General features: G+C 44.5%; 1 protein-coding gene across 11 annotated transcripts in view; it reads left to right on the forward strand.

The window, feature by feature from the left end:
* The window catches only part of CBFA2T3 (CBFA2/RUNX1 partner transcriptional co-repressor 3), a 115,768-nt gene extending 96,553 nt beyond the window's left edge, over window positions 1–19,215 (forward strand). For all 11 annotated transcript variants that reach the window (XM_031950129.1, XM_031950131.1, XM_031950135.1 and 8 more), the window contains 7 exons: window positions 4,271–4,452; window positions 6,351–6,601; window positions 8,584–8,669; window positions 10,164–10,362; window positions 10,918–10,986; window positions 13,170–13,360; window positions 15,297–19,215. In XM_031950129.1, coding sequence (XP_031805989.1) covers window positions 4,271–4,452; window positions 6,351–6,601; window positions 8,584–8,669; window positions 10,164–10,362; window positions 10,918–10,986; window positions 13,170–13,360; window positions 15,297–15,593 — 1,275 coding nt within the window. In that variant the 3' untranslated portion in view covers window positions 15,594–19,215. The remainder of the gene's footprint in view (window positions 1–4,270; window positions 4,453–6,350; window positions 6,602–8,583; window positions 8,670–10,163; window positions 10,363–10,917; window positions 10,987–13,169; window positions 13,361–15,296) is intronic.
* The last annotated feature ends 525 nt before the right edge of the window (window positions 19,216–19,740 follow it).

Raw genomic sequence — 19,740 nt, forward strand, 5'->3', positions numbered from 1 at the left:
TCTTCCACATGGCGTCCTTCCCAGACCTGCCTCACCTACCCTAGAGATTCTTCTCTGCTTATGTCTTCCATAGAGTCTGGACTGGTGGAGGTCCTGGACGAAGGTCCTGTGGGAGGACCTTGATGAACCAATGGGGAGAGATATAACTCAGAGATATCTATGGTCTTTGGGGTACAGGATGGGCAAGAACTCAAGAGATCTTGGGAAACATCCAGAATAAGAACTGGGGGTGGAGGGAAGATTATCCTGGGTGGTAGGCCTCCTGAATCGTCTGTATTGTGAGCACAGCCCCATGTCAATAATTCTTCACTTGCGAATCCTCCTAGAGATAGCCCTATAATATGCAGGCAGAAAGTCAGAGCCTGTAAGGCAGCTAGAACAATGCTAGTAGCTCTTACTTCCCCCCTGCCCCAAATCAATTCTGGGACCAGGAATCACTTCTCCAAATTGGGGGAGAGTTATCATCCCTCAGCCACTAGAGGAGTCCAGCCATCTAGAAAAAGAGATTATCACCCATTACCAACTCATTTATTCACAGATTCATTAGACACCAGAGCTAGAACTAGCAATTTTTGCAGAGGGCAAACAACAACAACAACAACAACAACAACAACAACAAAACAGTTTAGCTGGAAGTAGAAACCCAAAGATACTACAAGGTATTTGGGGAGGGGAAATAGAGATTGACCAGGGAGGAAATCACTTGAAATATGGGCATATAATGGTAATATGAAAGAGGTGGGAGAAATTGTTAAAAGAATAATTAACTAGATGTTCTTGCTAACTAGATACTAAATTCAATGTTTTTATACTGTCCAAAGTATTTTAACATGAGTTCTAGCACCCTGAGGCAAGGCCCCACTTACCCCACTTTAGTTACGTCTTTATTAAGTACATAGTGACGCAAAACCTGGTTTGGGTATGCCATAAGTAATATATCATCTTAGCTGGCCATATAGCCCAATTCATGCCTAAATAGGAATCCCTACTATAGAACTCCAATGGCCTTCCCTTAAAGAATCCCAGTAAGGAGGAAGTCTTCTAAGACAGTCTCCTTTTGGACAATTCTGATCACTAGGAAGTTTTGTCCTTTCTTGGAGCTAAAAGAAGTCTCTCAGCTACACAAATTCATAAAAATCAACACGAATTAAGCATCTGGCTGGAGAGACAAAAATGACACAGTCCCTTCTTATCTCCTACCATTCTACCATTGTTCCCAGTTCTGGCTTAGAAGGGCAGACCAGGATAAGTCTGGATTCATCTTCTTTAGGAAAGTAGGGATTTACTCACCTATCAGTGTATTTCTTATTCAGTCCCTTCAACCAGTCCTCAAGTAATATGAGCTCTAGCCCACTCATTGGGCTGGTTGTCCTTCCCTGGACAAGCTCCAGCTTTTGTAATGCCCTTCCTAAAAATGGCCTGACTAATACACATAACAACTCTCAATGCAGCTTCGGACTTTTTATTGTTGTCCGGCCGTGTCCATGACCCCATTTGGGGTTTTCTTGGCAAAGATCCTGGGTGATTTGCCATTTCTTTCTCCAGCTCATTTGACAGAGGAGGAAACTGAAGCAAGCAGAATTAAATGACTTACCCAGGGTCACACTGCTATTAAATGTCTGAGGTCTTATTTGAACTCATAAAGCCAAGTCCTCCCAACTCCAGACCCAGCATTCTATCCATTATGACACCACCTAGCTGCCGTAGGACTACCGAGTTATTGTTTTGGCTGCCAAATTGCCCTGTTGACTCGTAACTTTCCAATATCTTTCACACAAATTATTGACTTTTTAATTTCATTTACTTTTTGTAAGTAAAGAACTTTCATTCATCTTTATGGAATTTGGTTTTTCTCCTTCAGCCCATGATTGTAGCCTGTCCTGACTCTGTCCTATAACGTATCAACTATTCACCCCCAGCTTTTAGTGAATCTGCACTAGATTCCTTCTATGTCACCATCAATCGCCTAGAGTCTGCTCCTTCAACCAGTTCTGATTTTACCTGACTGTGTCAGCGTCTGGTCCACATCTCTCCATTCTTGTCCACAAGGATAGTGCGAATAAAATAAAATGGGCATTAGATGCGGGACCAAGGGCAAATCATTTAGTTTCCTCATATAACAATTAATTAGTTTAAAAGCATTTGTTAAGTGCTGGTTATGTGCCAGGTACTGTACTCAACCCTGGGAATACAAAAAAACAAGCAAGAGAAACTATCTGCCAGGAGGGAGCAAAACAGTTCTTGCCCTGGTGGAGTTTACTTTCTTCTGGGGAACTCGGGAGGAGCTGAAAGGAGATTGTAGTCATGTAAAACTGGGGCTTACGGGCCGCTAGGTGGTGCCATAGAGCACGGAGCTCTAGGAGTGGAGTCAGGGACATCCCTTCAAGTCTGAGTTCAAATCTTACCTGAGAGACAGTGGGTTGTCACTGCCCCCCATTTGCCTCAGTTTCCTCATCTGTAAAATGAGCTGGAGAAGGGAAATGGTAAAGCACTCTACTATCCTTACCAGGATAGTACCTCCTCCATGGAGTAGGAAACAACTGAACAATAGCAATGACCGGGAAGTGACTTGGAGGCTAGGGTTCTAGAACTACATTATCTTAGTATTGTACCTTAAAGAGTTTTTATGAGAATCAGATGAGAGAATGTATATATATACATATGTATGTATGTATATATACATATGTATATGTAATGTATATACATACATAATTTGTAAATAAATGTATAAGTTCAAAAAATGGCAACTCTTAAAGCAGTATAGAAATATCAGCTGTTTTTATATTATTATTAAAAGCAGCACAGAGTAGCCCTGGAGTTTATAGAGAATAGCTTTGTCTTAAGATAAGCTTCTTGGAGGAAGTGGGATTTAACTCTTTTTGTATCTATAATGCTTATAAGAACATGCTTAGCCCGATGCTTATTACATAGGAGGCATATAACAAATTTATATTGATTAAAGAGTAGTAAGGATTTTGATAAGTCATAAAATGGGATGTAGAGAAAGGCATATGGAGGTTCGAGGGTAAGGAGTGAAAGGAGATTTCTTTGGGACTCTGTAAAATGGGGATAGCAATAGCACCTGCCTCACAGGGTTGTTGTGAGAATCAAATGAAGTAATTATGAAGTACTTGGCACAAAGCAAGTACTATGTAAATGGTTGGTGGTGATTGGGTAATGGTAGTGGTAGTAGTAGTAGTAGTAATAAGAGTAGTTGTGGTGGTGGTGGTAATAGTAATGGTAGTACATAGTGGTAGTAGTAGTAATAATAGTAGTAGTAATAATATTAGTGGTAGTAATTAGTAGTAACATGAAGAGTAGTGATGGTACTAGTGGGGTAGTAGTAATAGTAATTATAGTAGTAGTAGTATCAGTAATAGTAGTAGTAGTACTAGCAATGGTCGTAGTAGTAATAATAGTAGTAGTAGTAATATGAAGAGTAGTGTTGGTACTGGTGGGGTAGTAGTAATAGTAATTATAGTGGTGGTAGTAATAATAGCAATTATAGTAGTAGTAATAGCGTGATAGTAGTAGTAATAGCAGTGATAGTAGTAGTAACAATAGTAGTGGTAGTAATTAGTAGTAACATGAAGAGTAGTGGTGGTACTAGTGGGATAGTAGTAATAGTAACTATAGGGGTGATAGTACCAGTAATAGCAGTAGTAGTAATAGCAATGGTAGTAGTAGTAATAATAGTAGTAGTGACATGAAGACTAGTGGTGTTACTCATGGGATAGTAGTAATAATAGTGGTAGTGGTGGTAGCAGTAATAATAGTAGTAGTAATAGCAGTAGCAGTAGTAGTAATGATAGTAATGGTAGTAATAGTAATATGAAGAGTAGTGGTGGTACTGGTGGGGTAGTAGTAATAATAATAATAGTGGTGGTAGTAGTAGTGGTAGTAGCAGTAATAATAGTATTAAGAGCAGTGATTATAGTAATGATAGTAGTAGGAGTAATAATGGTAGTAATGGTAGTGGTGGTAGTAGTAATAATAGTAGTAGTAGTAATGGTAGTAACATGAAGAACAGTAGTGATACTGGTGGGGTTGTAGTAGTAGTAGTTAATAAGAGTCATGGTAATAATAATAATACTCACCATCATCATTATCACCTTCTCTGGGAAAATCAAAGCATGATGTAGCAGAGAGGCTCTCAGGATTGCTAGATGGAGAGCTGGGAAAGGAAACTGAGGACTGGAGAGAGAGCTAGATGGCCGTCTCCCCCCCACACACCCCTCATCAGGGGGTTACAGCCTCTTCTCTTCCACAGGCAAACCTGCCCTTACTGCAGCGGGAGCTCCTGCACTGTGCCCGCTTGGCCAAGCAGACCCCCGCCCAGTACCTGGCCCAACATGAGCAGCTCCTTCTAGATGCCAACGCTTCTTCTCCTATCGACTCCTCCGAGCTTCTCCTGGAAGTCAATGAGAATGGCAAGAGGAGAACACCAGACAGGTAAGGAAGGCATCCCTCAGTAACTCTGAAAGATGGAAAGGAGTTGGAGAGGGGGATGTTAGTCATTACTCTCACTCAACTCGACATTTTTAAGCCTACATTTTAGCCCAAGGGAGGAGGCAGTGTGGTTTGGTGGAAAGTTTCTTTCCAATCTCACCCTCTGTTGTTTGCTAGTCACTTAACTTCCCTACTCTTGGTTCCTTCATCTGTAAATTGAAGCTATCAGACCCCAGGTCCATTACAGCCCTAAATCTATGACCTGGAGACAGGAAGGTAGAATTGTGGAGAGATGCTGGACCTGGAGTCAGAAATCAAGCCCCTTCACATCTGTGCCTCGGTTTCCATTGCTGTGAGATCCAAATGAGATATTTGTAAAACCTTTAGCATAGTGCCTGGTGCATGATAAACACTAATTAATATAATGTTGGTTACTATTATCCATATCTTTCCAGATTACAATTTATCTCTGACTAGTTATGGTAACGGACAAATGAATCATAAAATGGATCGATTAGTCTTCTTTTACGCACCAGAGAGCACATGGACAATCTGGTTTATGTTGAACACAAAAGCCCTCAGTTCAAATTTTAACTCTACCATTTACCAGCTGTGTGACTTCAGGCAAATCACTTCACAGGACCTCAGTTTCCTCATTTGTGAAATGGAAAAATTAGACTACACAATCCCTAAAGTTTCTTCCAGATTAATTCTTATTTTTTGAAAGTTCTGCCTTCAGGATTTAAAAGACCCCTTCTTTTCTCTCCCCAAAAGAGTCCTTTCAAAAGGCATATGGCCAATTAAGGATAAATGATGGAAAGTGGAGGAAAAGGGTGTTTCTGGCAGGACTGTTAGTCAGGTCAGCCTCCAGGTGTTAAGGCCATTACACCTAGGATGGTGAATGGCGAAGTATCAGGGTAGAGGGGATTGCCAGGGCATCCCAGGGGATCTGAACCTGAGGACTCCCTGCTTGAGGGCTGAGTGGTGGAGAGTCAGGGGAGGATCACTGGGACCTAAGCCCTCTCTACAGTTCACAGAGGTAACTGTCCCCAGTAGCACAAGCTGTGGCTCAAAGGAGGGTTTCTGGTTAAAGATGGAAGCCAGGCTGTCTCTGATGGAGGGGTGAAAGGGATAGGACATATGTCTTTAATGAATACCTGTATCTCATAAACCCAATCTCTAGAAAGCAGGGCTGAGACTGGCATACCATTGACCTTGGTTTGGGTACAGATCAGAGCTGCTGGGCTGGTTTGTCCAGGACCATGATTCATATCTCTCTCTCTCTCTCTCTCTCTCTCTCTCTCTCTCTCCTTTTTCTCTCTCTGTGTCTCTCTTTCTTGTCTTTTTCTCTTTCTCTCTCTTCTTTCTCTTCTATCTCTCTCTCTCTTCTCTTCTCTCTTCTCTCTCCCTCTTTCTCTCTGTCTCATCCTCCTTCTCTCCGTCTCTTCTTACGTCTCTTCTTCTCTCCTCTTCCTCTCCCTCTTCCATCTTTTTTTTCTTTTCTCCTCCTCCTTTTCTTCTTCATCTTCTTCAACTCTTCTCCTCCTCCTCTACCTTTTCTCCTTTTTCTCCTCCATCTGCTTTTTCTTCTTCTCTTCTCATTTTTCTCCTTCTCCCTCTTTCTTGTCCTTCTCTATCTCCTTTTTCTCTTATTCTTTCTTTTTCTCTTTCTCCTCATCTTCCTCCTTCACTTTCTTCTTATTCTTTTCTCCTCCTCCTCTTCCCTCTCTTCTTGTCCTCTATCTCCTTTTTCTCCTCATTCTTCCTTCTTCCTTGTCTCTTTTTTTTCTCATTCATTCTCCTTCATACCGCTTTTCTTGGCCTGCATCTACTTGTTCCTGTCTTTGCTTTTGCCATCTTGGCCTCTGTCTGTCTCTTTGTCTCCCATCACACTGGGCCAGGACCAAAGAGAATGGGTTAGACCGAGACCCACTGCACCCTGAACACCTCAGCAAACGGCCATGCACCCTGAGCCCTGCCCAGAGGTACAGCCCCAACAATGGGCTGAGCCATCAACCCAATGGGCTGCCCCACCCCACACCTCCCCCACCTCAGCACTACCGCCTCGAGGACATGGCCGTGGCCCACCACTACAGGGACACATACCGGCCCCCTGACCCCCGAGAGCTGCGGGAGCGCCATCGGCAAGTCGGTGAGCAAACCCAAGCACCCTCCCTACCTTGAGCCAGAGTTAGGGGTTTGGGTTGGGGTTGAGGGGGGCCCTGTGGGGTACACAGAATAGAAAGCACCCAGAAAAGGGTAGGAGGGAAAAACTGTCAGGGGGTTTGAGGGAAAGACCCCAGTTGGGCATTGGCCTTTGCATAAGAAATAGACTGGATCCACGTTTGTGAGTGCCCAGGGGTATAGTGTCTCTGAGCCCTGACTAACATGAGTATATAAGTAGGAGACCCGCCAGCCTTCCACCTCCTCTAATAAAAAGAATCTCTTAGGAATAGAATTGGGAGCACAGCCCCATGAGAGGAAGAGCTCAGAAACTACCTTTTCCCAGTATCCCGCATTCCTCCCCATATTCCCCCTCCCAAACTCCGAGCTAAATATTGCAAAGCATGTGGTCATGTCAGGGACCCTGGGCCGGGCCAGCAGCGAGCCCCATACACCTCCAGAAATGGCTCACAGTCTGGTGTGGGTGAGCAACGCGTGAGGTTTGAAGAATTCCAGACCCAGTCTCTATCACCCGCTGCCTGAGCCTAGAACCTTTAAGGACATCCTGCTAATGGGCCACATTCAGGGAGGCAATGCTGGTCTGCCCAGTTATTTGTTCCTCATCTTCTTCAAACAGAGCCCCATTCTAAGAACTCCAAAGGGCTCCCCCAAACATGGAAGACAGACTGAGTTATCCCCCCCAACAAGAATATGAAAGTCTGGTTGGGGAGGAGTCTCTCATGATTTATCCACATAGTGGAGTAAAAGCTTAATCAATTTCTTAGCTATATTTAAATAAAATTTCCGATACCACCAAGTGAGTACCTGCTGGTACCGAGCCACCAGACCAAGGGGCCATGGAATAAAAGAGGGACTAGATAGGGGGGAGTGGCTGGACGCTCGCTCCCAGGAAAGATCAGCATTTTCCCCCTCCCCTGGACGGGGCTGCTGGCTGGCTGTCCTCCTTCTTGGGCAGCAGGTGATGGCGTCTGGCTCCTTGAATCCCAGGGTCAGGCAGGTGCTAATTCCCACCAGCTCCTGCTAATGCAAAAATAAATGCCAGCTGTCCCTCCAGATTCCAGCCACTATTTTGGTTGAAATGTTGGCTCAAGTTCCTGGTGACATATAAAGTAGGACAGGGTGGCCTGGCCCAACTTAGAGAGCTCCACCTCCCCTCCTCCTCCTCCTCCTCCTCACTCCCCTCCCCCAATCTGCAAGAGGGTGAGTCACAAATAGGGGAAACCCAGGGAAACCTGATGGGCCCTAAGAAAGTGTGGGGTGAGTGGGCCCCTCTACTCACTCTGGCCAAGTAAGCAATAATCCATCTGATACTGAGTGCTTGCTTTGGGAAAGATATCATCCTAGGGACTAGGGAGAGGGGGAAGACAGGGAAAAGAAGGAGAGAAAAGAAGAGGAAGAGAAGGAAGGAGAGGAGAGAGAAGAGGAAGGGAAGGAAGAGAGGAGGAGAGACAGAAGGAAGAGGAGAAAAGTGAAGGAGGAAGAGAGGAGGAAGAGAAAAGTGGAGGAGGAGGAGGAGGAGGAGGAGGAGGAGGAGGAGGAGAATATAAAGGGAAGGCGAAAGAGAGGAAGATGGGAGAAGAGGAGAAAAAGGAGAAGAAGAGAAAGGGAAGGAGAAGGGGAGAAAAGTGGAAGAACAGAGAAGGAGAAGAGAGAGGGAAGAGGAAGAAGAAGAAAAAGGAGAGGAGGAAAAGAAGGGAGAGAGGAAGAGGAGGAGAAGGAAGAGAAGAAGGAGAGGAAAGAGGAAAAAAGGAAGAGGAGGAAAAGGAAGAGAAGGGGAGGAAGAGTTGGAGGAAGAGGAGAGGAAGGAGAGGCACTGAAGGTTTTAGACCAGGAGACGAACAGGATCCAGGAGTTGCTTTAGATCTCAGCAGTGTGGCAGGATGGATGGGATCCAGCAAGATCCTTTCCCCTAGAGCTCTGTTCTCAATACTGTCTTTCCCTCTCTCTTAGCTGTCCATGGCTCCCGGCAAGAAGAAGTAATTGACCACAGGCTCACAGACAGAGAGTGGGCAGAGGAGTGGAAGCACCTCAATAATGTAGGTAACCCCAGAACATGGAGGCCTTGGGTGGGCTTGGGTCTGAAACGTGTATCTGGCGGGATTGTCCCATGCGAGGATGCACCAGCATGTCTAGAGCCAAAAGCTGGTGCCACCTTGTAGGTTGATGGTAGGCTTCCCTACATGGGGGTGTAATGGGTACATGTGTTCCTGGGCCACATAACCAATCAGCACCTTCTAGGACCTCTGAAGTCCCTTTGTGGCTCCTTGGGTCAAACCTATGTATCAGATTCCCTGCCCAAGACTTGAGAGTTTTAAGAGCTTCATCTATAACCCTGTGGGGTTTGGATCTTCCCTAGACCGACTGGCCAGTCAGCATCATTTATTAAAGCCAGTTATGGATGCCATCCTGGCATGGGCATTCTAGGGGGAGGACACAAAAAGAACTGAAAACAGCACATTCTCTTTTGTTCCTATTGTCCTGCCACTCTGGAGTGAAAGATTGTAGGTTGAGGGGAAAGCAGTGGCTGAAGATTGATATTCTTGGGCTAAACTATTCATATAAAATAAATATAAAAATATCCCCCTGTAATATATAAAACAAACAATCCTTCATCGAGGAAAATGATTAACTTAAACTTTACACAATACCATATCCTATGCATTCTGTTATTTATGCTACAACTACCCTGTAAGGAAGCTAGTATGGTCATCATTGTCCCCATTTCACAGAAGATAAAACTAAGGTTCAGAGCCACTAGTAGTACATGATTTCTTACTTACCTCACCACCAAGACTACTTTTTTGAAAGAGGAGTAGCTGCCTGAATTATCTTTTTTCTTTGTTTCTTTATTTTTATTTTTATTTTATTTTTGCTGAGGCAGCTGGAATTAAGTGACTTGCTCAGGGTCACACAGTTAGGAAGTGCTAAGTGTCTGAGGCCAGATTTGAACTCAGGTCCTCCTGATGCTCTATCCAGCTGACCCATTTTTTGTTTGTTTCTTTATTTTTATTTTTTTTAATTATCTTTTTTCATGGATCATTTTCATTTGTAAAATGAAGGGGCTTACTTAACTAGATGATGTTGAAGACTCCTTCTAGTCACAAATATATTGGAGCCATCTCATGCTGGCTCAAGAAAGTCAAAAGTTAAATTTTCAAAAATTGGCAAATGCTAGATATCAGAAGTTCAATTTACTGTTTTATCAGTTGCATAGACTTAAAGTGCTGAAGAAAATGTTAATGAATATCAAACTTAAAAATATATCATTCACAATTTTTCCCCTAGGAGCTGATTGTTAAATGTGAGTGGATATTTTCCCCTGAGAGCTGATTGTTAAACATTAACCAGCCTTCTAGCCCATGATCACATGCCCCACTCCTTAGAGCAAAGTCAGTTTACCTCCATGAGGATTGAATTATGACCTTAGCTTCTCAAGGAGCTGAGTTAAGCATCCACCCATCTTTAAGTGGAAAGAGTAAATGGGTCAGCCTTTCCTGCCGCTCATCCCTGTATCTTCTGTCCCCTGGCAGCTCCTGAATTGTATCATGGATATGGTGGAGAAGACGCGGCGCTCTCTCACGGTGCTGCGCCGATGCCAGGAGGCTGACCGGGAGGAGCTCAACCACTGGATCCGGCGCTATAGCGACGCCGAAGACATGAAGAAGGGCTCCATCTCCGCCCCATCCCGCCCACACAATAGCTCCTCCAACTCAGAGGGTCCCCAATTAGGTACTGAGGCACAGAGGGGAGGGTCCAAGTTCCTCCAGGACCCCAAAAGGGGTGCCCCAAAATGAGCAGAAAGCCCCCACCAGGACCAGGGGCAAGCACTACCCTGCTGCCGTCTTGGTTGCTGTTGGAAGCCAATCTGGCCAAGGCCTTGGGGCATGGAGATTCCTGTAAGGGTCTAACTGATTCCTTAGGTCCCACCCGGTTCCCTCCTGGAATCTAAATTCTGTGATTTCATGATTCTAAGTCATTCTGGTCTGTACAAGGATCGTGCTGATCTGGGCCAGTGTCCAGCCACAGACCTGCACAGATAATGCTGATCAGGAGCAAGATTCTGCCACCAATGCCCAGAGCCAGCCCCGGGAACCTTCTCCAGCCTGAGTCTGAGTCGACTCAAAGGCAACAGCCTTTCAGCCCCCAGTACCACTGGGTGCCAAGGCCCAGTCACTGTAACTGGCAGGTTCCCCTCCTGAGGGAAACCAGCGTACCTACTTGAGGCTTGAGAACTTTTTGCTTTAAATTTTCAAAACTGATCATTTTTCATCCTCTTTTTTTTAGAAAGTCACCGGGAATTTGTACCCCGGCCTCTATCCGGTTATATGCCAGAAGAAATCTGGAGAAAAGCTGGTGAGTATTAGAGAGAAATGTGAGGGGAGCCCGCTTGTTTTGTCACCCCAGGCAGTGAGAGTAAGGAGCAGGTCAGGTCTACACCTGGGACGCATACATATACATACACACTCATGCAACTTGCCAGGAGCTAAGGACCATTAATGTATCACTTAAATAAAGCTACCAGCAATGTCCTATGGTGGATAGAACACTGGATTTGGAGTCAAGGGCTCTGGATTCAATCATAACTCTCTGGTTTGCAGTGAATCATTTCTCCTTTCTTAGCCACAATCTCGTCATCTTTAAAATTAGTGGTTGGGCTTTTTAAAATAAATAACTGCTATTTCTAAAGGGCTAATAAGTTTGAAGCATGATTTCCTCACAACAATGACTCTATGACATCGAATTATCCCATTTTAATTTTTATCCCCATTTTACAAATGGGAAGTTAAGGCTCTGAGAGTTAAAATGACTTACTGGTGTTTGTGTGACTACCCTCGGTGGGATTTAAAAGCAGGTCTTCTGATTCCAAGGTTACCATTTTTGCTATGGTACCGTACCTCTAAATTATCTCTAAAGTTCCTTCCCATGATGCTATTTTTTATAACAGCTTTTTATATTCAAGATACATGCAAAGATAGTTTTCAACATTCACCCTTGCAAAACCTTGTGTTCCAAATTTTTCTCCCACCCCTTCCCCTAGACAGCAAGTAATCTAATATAGGTTAAACATGTGCGGTTCTTCTATACATATTTCCACATTTATCACGCTGCACGAGAAAAATCTGATCAAAAAGAAAAAAAAATGAGAAAGAAAAAAAAGCAAGTGAACAACAACAAAAAGGTGGGAATGCTGTGTTGTGCTCCACACTCAGTTCCTACAGTTCTCTCTCTGGGTGCAGATGGCTTTCTCCATCACAAGTCTATTGGAAGTGGCCTAAATCACCTCATTGTTGAAAAGAGCCACATCCATCAGAGTTGATCACATGATACTACTTTTTAAACCCAAGACACCCAGGTTTAGAGATTTCAGGTCTCAGCCTATAGGATTTTCCCCACCACATGTCTCCCTCTCCCCCATAACTCTTTGTTTTATAAGATCCCCGAGCTGGCCTTGGTATGTATGGCCCCTCAAAGATGTTTGACCTGGAAGGGATTAACTTGCAAGTTCAGACCCACATCTCTTTCAGGAGACCAAGCTTCTCATCCCCAGGGATAAGCTGTCCTATTGAAAGATGCATTTTTTCCAAAGGGACTTGCTATTGTTGTCTGTTGTCCCTGGAACCTGCTAATTTAGTCATGGTACCATAACGTGAGCCAGAGAGGGCACAGACACCACGAAACAGCTGCCCAACTGGAATGAGTGATGGGGCTCGGCCAGAAGCCTGGAATCGCTGTGGGTCGGAGAATAGGCTTGAGGGATCCCAGCCTGTCTTAGGAAACATTTCAGAGTGAATAGGGCATTGGATCTCGCAACAGGAAGACCTGGATTCAAATCCCACCTCAGACATTGATAATACAGCTCTGGGCAAGTCTCTGCCTCTGTTTCCTCAATTGTAAAAAAGGGATAAGAATAATTAATATCACTTATCTCTTATGAGGATTAGATAATATTTATAAAGTGCTTAATACACACACACAAGCTTTCAAATAAGCCTCACTGTGTTTTTTATCTACGTTTGCATTTATGTTTGTGCATTCATAATTATGTACTTCCATGTGCATGAAATAAGATAGGAAAAGACTGTTTTGAATCAAGAAGAATAGCTCATGTTTATAAAACAACTACTGTGTGCCAGGCGCTATGCTAAACTCTTAATAAATTATCTCATTCGATCTTCACAACAACCCTGGGGATTAGGTGCTGTATTATCCCCATTTTACAGATGAGGAAACTGAGGCAGACAGAGGCTATATGATTTGTCCAGAAGACACACAGCTAATAAGTATCTGAATCAGGATCTGAATTCAGGCCCAGCATTCTGTCCACTACACCTTCTAGCTGTTCGAAGAGGACCTAGATTCAAATTCTGCCTCTGATGCCCATGTTCTGTGTGACCCTGGACACATCCCTTCCCGGGTCCCAGTTTCTTCAGTTGTTAAGTGAGGGGGTCTCCTCCAAGGTCCCTTAATTTGTGATGACCCCTGGAGCCTGAGTCCTCCCCTGCTCGGATGTCTGACACTCTCACGCTGCCTTTCAGAGGAAGCTGTGAATGAGGTAAAGCGCCAGGCGATGTCAGAGCTGCAGAAGGCCGTGTCGGACGCAGAACGCAAAGCCCACGAGCTCATCACAACCGAGCGAGCGAAGATGGAGCGGGCCCTGGCGGAGGCCAAGCGGCAGGCCTCCGAGGACGCCCTGACCGTAGTCAATCAGCAGGAAGACTCCAGCGAGGTAGGCCATCCGCGTCCTCCTTCCCCCCAATTGGCCCCGCTCCCTCTGCCCTCCTAGGACAGGGACTGACCCCGGCAGCCACAGCTCCCCACCCCCCCCAGTCCTGTTCAGTAGCAGCCATGGGGATGTGGGTTCTGTCCTTTTTCATCCTCCTTCTTCCCTTCTCTTGACTTCTTGGAGAGTGGGTCATCCCCTTCTGCCTCTTAGTGCCTCGCTGACCACAAACAGGGGCTTGGCAAAGCTAACAAAGTGAGTGCCCACAGACAGACGTTGTGGATTAATGGGAATTGCCTTCTTTCTTGTTAGAGAAGAAATCAGAGGAAAAGGTTGAAGTTTCCCTCTCCCTTTCCTGGCAGGGGAGCGATGGTAGAGAGTTCCTGATTCTGCAGGGCTTTCATCATCCAGCTCAGGGTGTCCCTTGATCCATCCCCAATCACTCTCTGAAGGATCTGGATTCAGATTCACTTCTTATACTTTCTCCTTGTGGAAACTTGGGTAGATCACTTCATGATACTTCTCCGAGCCTCAGTCCCTTGACTGATAAAATATGAGGTTTGGACTAAATGGCTCGGAAGTCCCTTCCCATGGGTGCCATTTTGAATTCCCCTTATGGAGACTCCCCTTCTCTGGAGCATGAGCAGGGGAGAACTCTTTAGAAACAGATTCTTCTCTGCCTAGAAGGGTTTAGATATGGCTCTGAAGGCACTGAGAGAGTTGAGATAACAATGGCTTTTCCAACTGAATGAGTCTATTCTCTAGAGTCCCTCCACATCATTACTTCTTCCACCTATGCTGTGGCTCTCCCCAAAATCTTTCTTTGAGAAAACCACCTTCCCTGAAGAACCCCAGTATACAGAGCCTCGAGCACGGGAGTCAGACTCAAATAGAAAAGGGCGTCATTAATCCGTATATAGGGTTAGCTAAGTGATGCAGGAGACAGAATGCTTGGCCTGGAGTTAGAAAAATATACTCACTAGCTAAGTAACCTCGGGCAAGTCACTTAACTTTATTTGCCTCAGTTTCCTTATCTGTAAAACGAGCTAGAGAAGGAAATGGCAAACCAGTCTAGTATCTTTGCCAAGAAAATCCCAAATGGGATCATAGAGTCATTCATGACTAAAAGGAACCGAACAACAAAATAAGGATTCCTGTGGACAGCATATTGACTCGATTATAAAATGTACCATCATCTATGTTTCATGGTAATTTTTCATTTTGTTAACCATTTCTTAGTTACATTTTTATCTGGTTCTGGCCAGTCAGGAGTCCGGCATTCTTGGATGCCTCTGGGCTAGTCCCCGCTCCAGCCTCTGGGAGTGTTTGGGAATGGCTGTTAACTCCTTGAAAAATGATTCCCAAAGATCTCCCACTAGGACAGCTCCCTAGGAGAAACTTTAGGGTGGGCTTAAGATAGCCCGCCACTGAGCCTTCCATAGCTTCTTGCCTCTTCATTCATGTTGGGACAGTCAAGCCTAATATTTAGTAAAACAACAATCTGTGAAAGCCGCAGGTGCTTTCAGGTCTCAGGTTCGACCTTCCCCGAGCGTCAAGGAAGGAATGAGAAGGGAAATCCCTTCTCCTGACTCAGAAAGCATCTTCCAGCCTGACAGGACCTTCAGGGTCATGGAGCCATAAATTTAGAGGGCATCTGACCTAGTCTCGAGGGAAAACTGATATAAAGGAGCCGGTGTTTGTGAGTCCAAGCTCAGTGCATTTCCCAAGCCAATTATTGGGAGTGGGAAGGCCCTTTCACAGGTGTCTGTCCCAGGCTCAGCCTTGGGGCCCTTTTTGGTGGGTCGCCCCTCACTCCCTGTGCCGCCCCCTCCTCACGCTCTCCGGACCTCCCGGGAGGGGAGGAAGGGGGCGGTCCCCACTGGGAAGGGTTGGCCAGGCGGACCCCTCCCTCCTGACGCTGCCCTCTGTCCCCCACCCCCAGAGCTGTTGGAACTGTGGGCGCAAAGCCAGTGAGACCTGCAGCGGCTGCAACACCGCCCGCTACTGCGGCTCCTTCTGCCAGCACAAGGACTGGGAGAAACACCACCACGTGTGTGGCCAGACACTGCAGGGCCTGCAGGCGGCCGCGGGCCCCAGCCCGGCCAACGGGGTGGGCCCCAGCCAGCCGGACGTGGTGGCCGTGGCCGTGGCCGCCAGCCCCAGCGAGACCAGCTCGGCGGCCGCCTCCCGCTCGGGCACCCCGGCCACCCCGGCCCCCCTGGAGACCGCCTCCCGCTAGCCCCACCCAGGGAGGAGATCAAAGGGAATCTGAGAATCTACAAAAGTCACTGCTGCTACTGCTTTTCTCCAAAAGAAAAAAAACTGCATTCAATGCAACTTCCTCAGCTACCTGACGATTTCATTCGACCTCCAAACGACCTCTATCTCTTCGAGTGATCCTCACAGATCTTCAAAACTGGGCTTTAAAAGTGGATTTCACAAAGAAAGTACAAACCTTCTTCTCCGTTAATGTCTTTCTCTGTCTTGTCAATTTCCCTCTCGTCTCTCTCTCTCTCCTCTCTCTCTTTCTCTCTCTCCTCTCTCTTTCTCTCTCCCACACTTTCTTGTTTTATTTTTTTTTTTTAATAATTTGGTGGCTTATATTTTCAGTGAAGAATTTTGTTTGGGGAGGGTGGGTGGAGGGGAGCTTGTTCCTTGGTTTGGGCTTGTGTTTGTTTTTTTTTCCCAAGAAGAGCTACTCAGAAATGGACAAAGAAAACTGTGGGATTTTCATTTTTGAGTGTGTTTTTTTTTCAATGAAAAGGGAAAAAGAACTGTTCTTTTTATAGCTGGATATTCTGCCAAATTGCCCCCTGTGTGATGGGAGGGGCAGGTGCAGCAAAGACGGTAAGAAAGATTACAATTTCTGATGCAAGAAATGTTTTTGGTTTTATTTTTAGTTTATTTTTTTCATTTTTTTTAAATGTCAAACTCTTTGGCTTTAAGTAAAAATCCAAAAAGATTTTTAAAAACAAAAGTAAAGGAAGCTTACTTGTAAACTACCTTGCTAGCTAGCCAAGAATACCAGATACACCTCTGCTCCAAAGGAAATCCAAAAAGCAAACTCTCACAAGAAAACCAATCCAGACTCCTTTTTGTCACTGCCAAAGTATTTTTTTTTCTGTTTTATTCCTCTTGGGTTTGTTTGATTTAGGGCTGGTTGGTTGGTTTGGGGTTCTTGGTTGGGGTTTTGCATTTTTCACAGGGGAAAAAACCCCAGCTCTTTTTTATTTTTTTATTTTATTTTATTTTTTGGTCAAACAAGGACACTCATTTGTCCCAACCAAACAATGATGACTACTCAACTGGTGAGTCATTGGTACCAGCAGTGAAGAATAAGGCCCCCAGCCCTATTTTACCAGCTCAGCTCTCAGGCTTTGGATCTCCCTGACCCCACCCCACCTTTCTGCCAGACTATGGGATTTGCATCCGTGGCTTCAGAGTTTGGTTATTAGACATCAATAAGGTAAAAGGAAAAAAAAAATCATCACGATTGACCAAGCCGAGCCCAAGAAAAAATTTAAACCAGTTTGTGTGTGGGTGTGAGAGTGTGTGTGTGTGTGTGTGTGTGTGTGTGTGTGTGTGTGTGTGTGTAAGGGGAAGATACCTCTTATTTTCCCACCCTCAATGGATTTTCAAAGCATTTAATTTTTCCGATGATGAAAAAAAAAAGTGCTCAAGTGTTCCTTTCCAGAGAGCATTGTTCTGAAAAAAACAAAACAAAAAAAAAAACACAAAAAAACAAAAAACTGTGACAATCTTTTGGATTGATTCTTGACTGCTTTTCAGAGCATGAGCAGATAGCAACTTATACCAATACTTTCTGCTTCTTGTTTTCCTCCTCTACCTCTCTTCTCTCCATTTCCCCCCACCCCTTGTCACAGTATCTCCTTATTGCTGTTCTCCTCTCTTCCACACTTTTGCAGGAAAATACAACAAACAACAACAGAAAAACAAACAAACAAAAAAAAAACCCACCTTTGTATTCTGCCCCCATCCTACCTTCTGAAGACTATTTTGATTGCCTGTATATAAACCCTTGCTTTTGTGTCCAGTTGTTCCCCAGATGTTTTTTCCTCTGCTCCTTTGACGGAACATGATAGGTCTTTTCATTTGAAGATTTTCCCTATAACTGGCACCCTTTTGCCCCCTTCCCTTGCCCCCTCTGACCCTTCCAACTCACACAAGGATTCCTAGGAGGAAATGAAGGAGAAAGAAAATTAATACTTGTACTTAATGGAAGAAAAACAAAAGAGACAATGCAGACTATTTTGCATTTTCTTGTATCATTGTACAAAGTACAGAGGACGGGAGTGCAATATGGAGAGTGGCCCAGCTACTGAAATATGGGGGTTTCAAAAAGATTCCCAGCCAGGAGTCAAGAAGTCAATATTGTACGTTAATGTGAATGTATATAGTATTTGCAGAGGTCCAAATAATGATATTAATGATGATAATAAAGAAAAGATGTTTGCCAAATAAAAATAAGAGAAACCACTGAAGTATGTAAAGTTTAGGAAACAGGTTTTAAGGGAAAAAAAGTCAAAGTGTGGTCCTTGGGGAAGCAATGGATTTTTTGTTTTCGTTTTGACTTTGTTTTGTTTTTTATTGTTGTTATATCCCAGAGTCACAAAAATCTGTTCTTTTTTTGTAATGGAAAGGGAGGAGTAAATTTTGAATCACTGCCACCAGGGTCGTTGTCCAAAGGAAATTCTGGCAGATGAAACTTGAGTCCAGAAAGCAAATTGGGTGTAATGGATGGGACAAAGAAGATGTTAATAATCTCTTTCTCTGTACACACACACCATACAGCATCCCTCTGCAGTATAGGGCTCTGTTTGCCTGAGCGTTGTTACATGCATAGAGGCTTCGATGTTCCATAGGTATCCCAAGAGCTAAGACTTCTTTAAAATTAAAATAGTTCTGTAGGGAAATCCAGGGCTGTTTGTTCATGGTTTCCTCAGATTTTGGCCTCTGTTCTCTCCCAAGCATTGAGCTTGTTGACTGTACCAATATCAGATGTGTATATGATATAAATCTCTCCCACTCCCTCTCCCAGTTCATCCTCCCATGCATCCTCTTCCTCATGACCCTTGATTCCTTGTCCTCTTCCTTTCTTCCCCTGTAGCCAAGTCATTTGGTGCTTCTTGAAGCCCAGTTACATTGAGAACGGATGTGTTTCCCTCTGGGTTTGAAGGATGGATGTGGGTTCCTTCGTTTAGGAAGATCACTAGACAGATAAGGTCTGCCACTTTGCTGAGCTGGGCAAGATTGATCTAAAAGGAAACCTAACAGTATTTTCAGTCCCGATCTCCAAGGAGCAAAATCAGTGAGGCTGTGTGGTGAGTTCAGATGGATTAGTGCCTGACTCACTCCTGGAGAGACAGAGCTTGGGCCTTGATTTGGGCTGATTTCAGGACATTTTCTCCCTGACCCCAAGTCATTCCCTGTTAGGACTGTGGAAAGAAGGCACTGGCAGTTGAAGGGGTCAGAGGCCCAACCTTAAGGTGGGATCGTTGGTATTGGCAAATTCCCCACTCTACTTGAGCAGAAGCATCGTCCTCGGGACAGCAGGTTGATTTAAATTGCATCTTTTCTGATAGAGGAATCCAAGATCTAGAAGGGAAATGAGGGAACCTTCTTTCCTGAGCAGATCTCTACCAGGGTAGGCTCTGTGGCATCCTCACTTATTAATGTTCCCAGATTGCATTTCCAGTGTAAAATCCCCCTAATCATTTCTATCAGGCTCCTTCCTCTCTGTCAGGCCCTATAATCAGAGAATCCATGGAAAGCAGCAGCTTTTCAACCAGCTAGGGCTGGACAGCTTCCATACAGAAGGCAGAGCACGTTTCCATGGTTCCAGACCACTTATCCAGCCATTATTGTTCTCTCCCTTTCTCCACCCTTCCCAAAAGTTTATTTATATATATATATGTGTGTGTGTGTGTGTGTGTGTATGTATATGTATATATATGTGTGTGTATATATATGCACACATACATACACACATATACAAATACATACATATATATATATATATAGGTCACCATATATATGTGTGTGTGTGTACATATATATATATATATATATATATATATCACCATATAAATATATAGGTCACCACAAGTCATCCAGCAAATGTGTGATTGACCTTTGGGCTAACTCCTTGTCCCATTTGCTGGTTCTGAATACCCCTCCAGTAGCGCAAAAAGAAAGAAAATTGCCGATTCTTGGCAAGTGACCATTAGAACATAGTTCCATAGTTCTAGAGAAATACAGTTTTGAGAAAGGATGAATGCTCAGGTTATTTGGACAAACAGTCCCATTAGGACTTCTTCCTAAAGAATGGTTAAGCTGTCTGACGTGAGATCCCTTGGGTTGATAAC

This window comes from Sarcophilus harrisii, chromosome 2, assembly GCF_902635505.1.
Source record: "Sarcophilus harrisii chromosome 2, mSarHar1.11, whole genome shotgun sequence".
In the NCBI taxonomy this organism is placed as follows: domain Eukaryota; kingdom Metazoa; phylum Chordata; class Mammalia; order Dasyuromorphia; family Dasyuridae; genus Sarcophilus; species Sarcophilus harrisii.